At 41.3% G+C, this 11,413-nt stretch overlaps 1 protein-coding gene across 2 annotated transcripts in view; it reads right to left on the bottom strand.

Annotated features, from left to right (window-relative positions):
* Positions 1–11,413, bottom strand: part of NFX1 (nuclear transcription factor, X-box binding 1) — a 75,290-nt gene that overhangs the window by 5,046 nt on the left and 58,831 nt on the right. The window contains exons 22-23 of one of the 2 annotated variants that reach the window (XM_037383863.1): positions 7,258–7,403; positions 361–462 (exon numbers count right to left, since the gene is read on the bottom strand). In XM_037383863.1, the coding sequence (XP_037239760.1) occupies positions 361–462; positions 7,258–7,403 (248 nt within the window). The remainder of the gene's footprint in view (positions 1–360; positions 463–7,257; positions 7,404–11,413) is intronic. The other variant, XR_005103711.1, reaches the window with a different exon arrangement.

Genomic DNA, 11,413 nt, shown 5'->3' with positions numbered 1-11,413 from the left:
CCTTTTGGCCAACTGTGTAGTCATATCTACACAAGAAAAATACATTTACTACCTGTCCAAATAAATAATTCTATGCCAGTAAGACGCTGTTCTTTTACACCAAAGAGTTAAACTTTATTAAAAAATAAAACCTCTGTAATATTTGTTATGTAACTACTCCTACACCCCATAACCAATCCTACATTTTCTTAGCACTTTGTTTCAGGTTTACTTCCGTGGAAAGAAAATCTTAGTGCAGGCTGTAAGCTCCAAAGCTGTGTGTGGGGAAAGAAAGAAACAGGGTGTGTAAAGCTGAAGCTCAGGAACACGCTCAACTCGGCACGAAACTGAAGAATAATGTTTTAAAAACAAATTCCTTACTTATCTGTTTGTTTGTAATGAGGAATAGGAGGCGGAGGCCTGCTCTGCATTTCTTTATCTAGCACAGAAGTTAAGGTATTGCTTGGACAAAATGATTTCCCTCTAGAGAAATAAAAGAAAGATTATTTAATTCAATAGGAAATTATATTCATTAAGAAGTCAGGGCAAAAAAGTTGCATTTTTAAGTAGCAGATCTGGTGTCAGAGTTTATACTTGTATACTTAAATCATCTATTCAAATACTTAATTTTCCAATCATGAAGACCAATAGTGTGCAAAGTCCATCTTCATTACCAAGAACAAGATATCCAGTATCCTATATGTCTCTTGATCACTGTCTACAGAAGATGCAGAAGCAGCTTACAAGACGTGTCACTGTCCCGACCCCCTCCTTTCTGCATGTGAAGTGCACAGCTCCTTTCTACTACAAAGTACACAACGTGATCAACTGTTGAAAAACCAAAAATGCAATACTTGCATTCTAGGGCAACATATATCTGTTCTTCTACAGAACAGACAGAAGACTGGAAGCAGCAACTTAACAGTTTAACCCAGCATCACGTAAACACAATTCACTGCATCTTCACCATGTGTTATCTAACGTTTTGAAATCCTGTTCTTCAACTCTGTCAGTAAGTCATGTTAAACCTGTTTATCACTGCACTCAAAGCAGCCCTGCTAAGCAGCGCTCTGCCAGGAATAATACAGCAACACTGCCTCTTCCTTGTCAGCTAGCCCAGGTGAACAAGATCAGGAAAAAAAAACATGCATTAGGGAAAAAAAGAACAAAACACAATCAGCTGTTCCTGCCCTCCACACTAGCTGCTATTATATGGCCACAACCACACAGTGAAGCACCCTACTTGTGCTTGTCCCACCTGCAATACAAGGGGCCACCCTGTGGCTGTGGCGCAGGACAATGTTTCCTCCAGTATAGGAGGGCAGTGTACTTTGTTAGCTATATTTATATGCTTTAGGCATATATTGGCTGTGAAGTTCAGTGCGGCAGTCCATGCCCCAAGGCTGCACTGGCTGGAGAAAGAGGAAGGATATTAAAAAAATACCCAGAAAAAAAACCTAGAAAGATTGTTCCAAAAAGGCATCTACTTTAAAAATTCCAAATAATTACCAAACACACTGTATCTCTAATAGGCTGTGGAAAAGTCTTAAAAATTTCCTATAAATTCATGAACCACTTAGAAGAGTAAGCTTGCTTTATTTCAGCTTCTAGTCACCACTATGATTCAACTGCAAGACTAAAAAACCTTCCACAATTAGCCTCTTTTCCATTCAGAGTTTCTTTTTCATCTTTTCTTGGGGGAAATAAGCTGAATAAATTAAAATTCTTAAACCTTGACAAGGTCAGTTTCCAACCCTTCTTGTACCTTCCTCTAAACACATGCTGCTAACATTTGAAGACCGAACTACTTCTGGTACACTAAACTGGATTTTTTCCTATTTCTACCTGAATGGTTTATATTGGACAGCAGGAAAAAATTGTTCACCGAAAGGGTTGTCAAGCATTGGAACAGACTACCCAGGGAAGTGGCCAAGTCACCATCCTTGGAAGTGTTTAAAAGATGTGTAGACAAGGCACTTAGGGATGTGATTTAGCGGTGGAATTGGTAGTGTTAGGTCAGTCGCTGGACTCCTAACATGATCTTAAGGTCTTTCCCCAACCTAAGTGATTCTATGATTCTATGTCAATCACTAAATAATGTTTCCTCCTTGTTTATTTTATTAATGACTTTTAAAAATAAACTCCTTCCAGAGCAGTCCTCTACACCACAAGATTCTCTGCATTTACTAATTAAATTCCTACTTTCAAGCTCGTCTTGTTCCTTTCAAAATTACATTTCAAATAGCAATAAATTCTGCAAAACAATTGCTTGTACATGTGTTGAGTTCCATGCTTTGTCACATAGGTGTTAATTAATTTTTTCCCATCTCCCTTCAGAGCTCTAAGCAGTTGAAATCTCACATCAGTACACAAATACTAGCTCTGCTTCAGAGCTTAAAAAAAATTAAGTAATTGTCTTATTCCCAACATATTTGTCTTACTTCTATCATGTCTTGTTTCCATCAGTTCTGAAAATAGAATGCCCAATTCCTGTGATACTGTAGCAAGACAGATAAACTCCACAACATTCTCAAGGTAAGTCAGAAGTCCGCTAAACTATGGCAGGCTGGTCCCTGACCCCATTTCAGTATTGTTTTAAACCGAGTACTGACAGTCTTTTCAAATGAACTGCAAAACCCTGCAAACACAGGTCATCAGTTCAAAGTGTCCTCACCTCCCCTGCACCGAAAATGTTCACTATTTGGAAAAAAAACCCCACAACCCCACTTGCCACTGACCATAATTTTTTCAGGATTATATTATGTTCACATGTCCATTCCAACAGCAAGTATACTAGTGTCCCATCAGTTGAGAACAACTAACTTTCCCTTCTTGTACTAAATGGGTAAAAACTCCTCCTCTCCTTTAGCTCCAAGCCTGGCACAAAAAGCCAAATGCTCCCATATCATCTCAGTTACCTCTCAACTGTAGAGTTCTACCTGAAAAGACTAAAAGAGGACAAAAGTAGATGGGAGAATATTTTGTTGTCTTCTTCCATTGTTAAAAATGGTGGGGTGCAAATACATGGAAACCCAACTGACTGGAAGTAAATAGGCAAAAAAAAAAAAAAAAAGTAGAAAGGCCTTCATCAAGTAAAGTGAAGTATCTCACTTTATTCAAAAAAATGTCAGGCTAAATCCTGCTTGTAAGCTCTACTCTTAAGTTAAATGCTCCCAGGATGTAGAGGGTTAATATATCAAGCCTTTAAAAATAAGAAGGGATCAAAGCCTTGTGGACAGTTAAGAGGAAATTCCCTTTGGTTACATCAAGGCCTAGTCCTGTGCTTTTACAAGATTTAGTGTCCCTCCAAGAAGACCCTCACAACCCAAACCCAGAAGAGAGATACAGCAGACTATCCAGCCATGAAACCACAGATGCTTTAGAGACAAAAGTCTAAGAACTCCCACTCAAGCAAAATGTACACTACTTCCTGGGTGCCTTGGCGACACACGGGACAACACTAGATTGACTCCAATCTCCCCAGAAATTCTCTGAATATTTCTAATCATTGGTTTAAAAAAAAAAAAAAAACCACCACCAAAAAAACCAAAACCCCAAAAGAAATGAAACAGCCGATCATATTCAGCTCATCTGAAAGAAAAATCAAACAACTGAATTCAACTAAATAGATGTAAAATGGAAAAAACTCCTTGACTAATTCATTGCCCGAAAGAAGGAAGTAAGCAGATCCTCCCTTCCTGCTAACGTAAATCACTGTTATCTATCATCGGTTGTAACAGAACTGTGGAGATGGAATCAAAGGACTCCACAAGTACTTTGGACACGTTGATAGGAAAGTTGCCATTCTGTTAATGTATTCTCAAAGTAAGGAAAAAAGACAACTGCCTGCCCCAAGCAACAGAAATATGACAATTTTTCAGCAGCACTCCAGGGAAAAGTGAGGAGAACATAACTACCTACCTGCTGACTATAAAGCACTGGTGGTGACATCAGAATAGCCCACTGTATACAACTGACCTGTGGAATCAGGACTCAAATTTTTCTTCTTCAAGACTGGAAATTCAATTTTCCTCCCTCCAGGATGTATCAACATTGATCCATTTTGGTATGAGCTACTACAAAATTCTTTGCCCACTAACCTATCCAGAACTGCCTCCATGTAGCTTTGCAATAATGATCCATCAGCTTCCAAACAGAGCAGTTTTTGTGAGAAGTGCCTCCAAAAGCTGATACAGTTTGGGTGGAATAATGAAGCAAGTGGCTGTCAGTCACCTGATGGTTTAGATTTCACATTTTCTATGTCATAAGCTGTCGAGAGGCAACACACACTATTCTGAGGGCAAACAATGTCATGATTGAAGGAAAAATTGAAAGAGACGTAGCTGTTTTCTGGAGCAGTACTGCTGCTAAAACCATTTTGGCTGGTGACCTGTAGCATTATTTATGCTTAAATTGCTCAAAAAGCCTCAGAGGTTACAGGTGTTGAGATGCAGTCATTGGAAAAGGCCTTTGTGATTGCAAAGGGGGCGGGGAGAGAAGTTAGCTTTTTCCTTGAGGCAGAGGAGAAAATTCCTAGAGTGAAGAGCAGAATGAAAGTCCTTAAAGTAATAAAATACCTTCAGGAAGTCATCAGAACTTCTGTCACATTGGAAGTGAAGTTATTCCAGACACCAGAAAGGCTGCAGAGACAGTTAACTTATCAACTGAAATAAACTTGTACCTGGAGATAAAGCACTGAAATGTGCCCAGAAAAACTTAAAGAAGCCAAAGAATAATTCTGTTTCCTCACAACATAAATTTCCTTGCAACTCTGCCACTGGGATGTACAAGTTTTGTCTTCTGTGATGCAACTGCCATGACCCAATAAGGGTGTTCCGTGTAGTTACAGGGGGTTTAATTTCTTTATGTCTTTGTTCCTGCTGGTCTTGCATAGCCTGCAGCTGGGTTACCACTTGTGAAATGTTTCCACACTGACCTCACTGAAAGGAAACAAAATCCTGGGTGAAGAACAGAGAACACTTCAAGTGTGGCAGGATGTGGCTTTCTCAGTGAGAACAATGTGCAGGGACCTCATCACCTTCCTGAAAAGTCCTCTTTGTCATGAGGGGAGACTGACCCTATTGTTTTTCCTGCAAAGTACAGGAAAAAGGATGGGTCTTACAGGGATGACTGTTCTCAAAAACACTTTCAGGATGTCTCAAGTTCATACAAGCTGCTTAAACAGCAGTCACTATATAACAAGCAGATACCCCTTAACAAGCTCTGGCATCCAGAGTTATTTGTAGGAGGAAGAAATTCTTATGAGTAAAAGACTTCACGAAAACACTGACAGGTACAGTGAAGCACATGCTTCAACTTGGAGGAGAAAGCCCTCCCCTTCTCACCACACAGTCTGGACATAACCTTTGAGTCTGGATCAGAAGGAAGCTGGTATCGCAACTGCTCAAAAGATAGCAACTGCAAAGACGACCAACAGGGAATCACAGATAAGGGCACTTGCAAGGATTCACTCAGGGTCTTCAAACAACACCAGAACTGTAATTCAGATCAACCTTGACAGTCAGCACTGGCAACACTCTCTACGTGGCCAGACATCGGCAGTGCTGTACATGCAGCGAGTGTGACCAGCTCTTACTGATGTGGTGGAATGATGATGGGCACAGGGACTGAGGGCAAAGCAGATATGTGGTGTTTGCTCCTAGATATCTGGAAAAGGAAGAAGTCTGGTTGGAGAAAGCTTTCTTAGCTCCAAGGAGACTTTCTCACTCCTCTGACCTACCTCTATGGCAATGTTACCATTTCAATGACAATGGGGAGCGTGAAGAGGAAGAACAGCCTCTTTGCCTGGTATCATTCTGAATTATCTAGACTCAGATGAAACAAAATGAATCAAACCATGGAATTTCCGGTGACTACTAGCCCGTGGACTTGAAGAGCTGTTGTGAAATACTCAAAAATAGCATCCTGCAACTTGAGCTATCCCTTTTCTGAGGCTTAAATGTTTTTTATGTCTTGAAGAAGTGGCAAATAAAAAGACAATAAAAAGAAGCTTTGGATGAATCCACTGAAATAAGAAACATTGCTACGCAGCTGAAGAGTATCCTTAGTAGACTATTCAGTGTCTGTAAGAGTGAAAAAGTTGAAATGGCAACATATTCATTCTGCATGGTACGCCATTCCCCAAACACCACAAGGGAAGGAGCAAGTATGCAATCTCTTCTCAGACAACAGAGGAACGCCTCCCATTCTCAAGTTGTAGGATACGTCTTTGTTTTTAAAGCTTAGTCACCTGTCCTGCTCCTTGCTCGCACACTTTTCATTAATTTCTCATTCCCCTATCAATTTCTTTTTCTTAAATAAGCTTTTTCAAATATGATCTCTTTTCTTTCCTTTTCTAGAAACAAAAAGAGTATCTTTAATTGTTTCATGAAAACAGAAAGGGGTATCAAAGCAGTGTTCCAACTTGCCTGGAAAAAAATTCCAGATTGTGGCTAAGCTACCAACCCATGACTAGGCTCAGGAGCAGCCCATGGCACCACAGCACAGATGGTGACAGGGGTTTTTATAACTACAGTCAATATCTACAGTTAAAAACAACTTGTTGTCAAAGAACTATAATTTGACAATGCTAAATTAAATATACTGCTCAGTGAGCAGCAGAATCAAGGAAGCCTTGATATCAGGTTTGGGAAACCTTCCCATACTATGTCTCCAGTGCAATCACCTTGCTTTTCCCCCAGTGACATTCCCTTCATTTCCTTCTCTAATGTGAGCTGCCTTATATGGGTCTTCCCCAAATATTTCCAATCTTGCTTAGAAATCTCTTCAATTTGCAGTAATTCCAGCTCCCTCTTTATCCACTAAAGAGGGAGTATAATCTATGACAGGTTCAAATAGGTGGGAGAACAAGTTCCAATACCAATTTTTTTCAAAAGAAGGTACAAATTAGTTACGACTTCTCAGCCCAGCAATTAGTTTTCATAAAATTTTATGACACTATCTTTGATACCTCTCAAATTTAGCTGATGACAAAAAAGACAAAAAGTTACTGCTAAGATGAATGGAAAAAAGCCTTGCAAAATCTTTTCTTAGCTTTTTTATTTCTAATTGGGATTTCTTCTCTGGAGGTTTACTCAAATAGTGGAAATAGAAGTCTATGAAATTATCAATTTAAAAACTACTTTAGAAAAAATTTCTACTGAAAGTTACTGCATGTTTCAAATCACATTGTAAATAAACTCATTTGAGTAAGTGATAAAAAAATCCAGTTATTTAAACTACAGTTAACAGATCTGAAAACAGTAATGAGTTACATACTTCACTGCAGTGATAACAACATTACGCTTTGGTTCGTTGTCATAGCTCACACTTTCAATGCCATAAACCTGAGCTAATTCATGGATGATTCTGCGGTGATCTCTGTTCATTGGTGGGTAACAATGGCTCTTCTTTGTATGCTTGCCCTGAATTCAAGAGAAAAAGTTAAAAAAAAAGAAAGAAAAAAGGTAAAGTTTTCCTTCGAGGGGGATAACAGGGAAAGAAGAAAAAAAAGCGCTTCTACCTCTAAAATTTTGCTGCTATGAAAAATTAGAATCATAGATTGCTAATACCTCAGCATTAACAGGAAAGTCATCTTAAATGTCCATTTATTTCCCCAAAATTAAGATGTATTGTCTATGGTTTCCATCACCTCAAAGTAAACACACACATATATCTTTTAAGTTTAAAATACAAATCCTGAATATATTCATTCTACTCACATCCCAAAGAAACACTATAAAATTATTTTCTTCTGATTTTTTTTTCCGGAAATGATCCATCAGATCTGATTTTATTTTTCAGGCTGGCTTTCCAATGCATATACTGTAGATAACTACAAGGATGTCTGATTTGCTTCTACCAAAGAAGCTGTTTATCTGCAAATCTACCATGTAATGGCATTAATAGACTTTTTATTAAGTAAAAACAAAACTGTAGTTACAATTTCAGTTAAAGACTGGTAATGCTTGATTTGACACTGGCTACTATATAAATAGTAAAAGAACAAACAAAAAAGCAGGGCCCTGTAAGTGCTGTTGTAATGGGCTGGGTGACTTTGTAACAGCAAATGCAGATGAGGATGAGACACTCCGTGCTTTAGTCTGCCTCAGGCACTCAAACTCCTTCAGTTTTTGCCTTCGTTGTCACCAAAGTCTTCTAGGTCTTTGCGTCTACAGACAGGGTCCAAGGGGAAAACCCCCCACCAGTAGTAGAATGAGTTTGAGTCAGGGTTTTCTACAGAAACCCCAACCTATACAAGTTCCTGGGACTGCAGGCAGTGTATTTAAGAGTGCTGAGAGACCAGGATGATGTCCCACTCTCTGTCATCTCTGAAAGACTGTAGAGAATGGTATAGGAACCCAATAACTAGAGAAAGGTAATTGCTGCAACTATGTTTGAAACAAAAATAAAAACCAAAAAAAGCCCCAATCCACCCAAGAACTACATATAGGCTGATCAGCTACACTTCAAAGCCCAGGGAAAAAAATCAATCCTTTCAGAAGCCATTTTTAGGTACATGAAGTAGAAGGCCACTAGGAGTAGTCGATGTGGATTTACAGAAGGTCAGTCACCTAAATAAATGTGAAGACCACCACAAAGAGGTACATTACAGCTACCTGTAATTAGGGGGTTAATGTCTGTCTCCTCTTAGATTGTAAAATAGCTCAGTTAAATAGTAACTGGATCAAAAACTGTGATCATTCATTTCCATAAGTCTTCAGGGTAATCACATGCTGTCAGGATGTAATCTTTATTTGGTAATAAACAACAATAAGCCTCCCACCTATGACAACACTACCAGCACACAAAACTCCACAAATTCTGTACCTATTTATGATGACTAGTAATGCTTGCTCTAAAAAAAGCGGTGCTAGTTCAGTGCTCAGAAAAATATCAGAATTTCTGTCTGTATGCAGAGCTAGGTGATATAAATGTTTCCGGTCTTGTCTGCTTACATATATCAACGATGACAACTCTGCTATGCTAGATGAGTATGTAGCGATGAGTCTAGGGGAACAGATGTTCATGAGGTAAACAAAGTCATATACTGACACAGCTGAAGCACATCAATGTTAAAACTTGTAAGTATCAAACCCCTTTTTGTTACCCATTTATTCAGTTAAGCTGAAGCTGGTATCTCCAAAGGCACAGTGCAAAAAGTAAAAAGGTCAAAGTGAAACATGTAAGCCCAAGGAACAGTAATCAGTATGAAAGACACAGTACTGATATAGGCAGTTACCTGAATGCTTGATAGAGTAGCATGCAAAATGCTTTTAATACAATTAAGTAAAGCTCTACATCTAGAAAAGAAAATAAGCCACATCTTTAGTCAGAAAGGATTTAGGAGTCATGAAAAACAAACAACTGAACACAGCCTCAAGCGAAAGGAGGATCGGGGACCATAGCAGAAGAAAAACTAAAAACAGTCTCCTTGCATAATGCCACATCAAACATATTAATCCAGCCTTTGGCTACATAAAAAGTGGGAGCTGACTTGGTCAGGCTGGACACAGGCCTGAAAGAGCAACATTGGTAACAACAGGTAGAGACATGCCTGAGACAACATAGATACCTGTAGATTGCAAGATGAACGATGACTCTTACAAGAGAGAAAATAAAGCCTCTGAGACTTCCAGACATAAAAATAAAAGGTATGCAAGAGAAAGAACTGAGCAGAAAACCATGTTAACTTTACAGTGCAAGGGACATGTTCCCTTTTACACCATACATGCCACCATTTTAAAGGAAAAGAAAGAACAGAGCATGGCCTCCACACATGCTGTCACTTCTATCTTCAAGATGGGCAAGGACACATGGAGCTACAGGTTGTCAGCCTCGCCTCAGTCCCTGGGGGAGTGATGGGGCAGCTCACCCTGGAACACACTTCCCGATACAGGAAGGACAAGAAACTCCTCAGGAGGACAGCGTGGCTTCACCAACTTGATAGGCTTCTGTGATGAGGTGTCACACCTGGTAGATGAGGGGAGAGCAGTGGCTAGGGTCTGCTGGACCTTCAGTAAGGGCTGGGACACTGTGTCCTACTTGCCTCAGGCCCCCGAGCTATTGCTGCAGGGGCTGGATGAGCAGACAGTGAGGTGGATTGAAAACTGCCTCAATGGCCGGGACCGAAGGGTGCTGATGAGTGGCACCGAGTCTGGCTAGAGGCCGGTAACTAGCAGTGTACCCTGGCGGGAGAGGAGGAGGGCTGTACACTGCAACCAGTCAGGTTTAACATCTCCATTAGCGATCTGCACAACGGGACAGAAGGCACCCGCAGCGAGTTTGCCCATGATGAAGTTGGGAGGAGTGGCTGGTGGGCCAGAGGGGCACGTTGCCACCCAGCGTGAGCTTGACAGGCTGGAGAAATGGGCTGACAGAAACCTGGGGAGGTTCAGCGAGGAGAAGTGCAAAGTCCCGCCCCCGGCGAGGAACAACCCCACGGCACCAGTGTGTGCTGGGGGCCACCCACCTGGGAAGCAGTGTGGCAGAAAAGGACCTGGGGGTCCTGGTGGACGCCAGGTTGAACATGAGCCAGCGATGCGCACTTGCAGCAGAGGAGCCTACCAGTATCCCTGGAGTCCTGTGTCCAGGTCTGGGCTCCCCAGTAGAAGAGAGAAATGAGCATACTGGGGTGAGTCCAGTGAAGGGCCACAAAGATGATGAAGGGACTGGAGCGTGTCTCCGTTGAGGAAAGGCTGAGCGTGCTGGGACTGTTCAGGCTGGAGAAGAGAAGTCTCAGGGCTGCTGCTACCCATGGCTAGGAACAGCTGAAGGGAGGGTGCAAAGGGGACGGAGCCAGGCTGTGTTCAGTGGCGCCCAGTGCCAGGACCAGCGGCAGCGGGAACACACAGGAGGTTCCCTCTGAACATCAGGAAACACTCCCTTTGCTGCAAGGGTGACCGAGCGCTGGCACAGGTTGCCCAAGGAGATTGTGGAGTCTCCACCCTCGGAGACAACTCAGAAACTGTCCAGGCATGGTCCAGGGCAACTGGCTCTAGATGGCCCTGCCTGAGCAGCGTGGGTTGGACAAGATGACTTCCAGAGGTCCCTTCCGACCTCAGCCGTTCTGTGATGCTACCGTTACTTTGTACATCTTTGAGGTGAATTTAAGCGTGAGGTCACAAGAGTTTGGTAATAGAGCTGAGCTTCTTCAGAAGCAGAATTGTATTGAATCATTGATAAAAATGAATGTTAATCTACAGTTACTGTAAAATAATTTAGGTCAAAAATTATCTCTCAGGTCCTTTGGTCCAGTCTGCCATTCGGAGCCAGCGTCAAAAGTAGGTTGCTCAGCACCCTGTCTCGTTGAGTTTTGGGTATTTACAAGGATGGCAAATCCCCAACTCTGAGCTTACAAGCAGTGTGGTAACTTGAGACAAATGTGCATCGTCCCCTGTGAAGAAGGTTTTAGGTATGAAATCGCTCCTGCAGG

This window comes from Falco rusticolus, chromosome 4 (genome assembly GCF_015220075.1).
Source record: "Falco rusticolus isolate bFalRus1 chromosome 4, bFalRus1.pri, whole genome shotgun sequence".
Taxonomy (NCBI): domain Eukaryota; kingdom Metazoa; phylum Chordata; class Aves; order Falconiformes; family Falconidae; genus Falco; species Falco rusticolus.
Note: the sequence above shows the minus strand (reverse complement) of the source record. Positions and strands in the feature narration are given on the sequence as shown.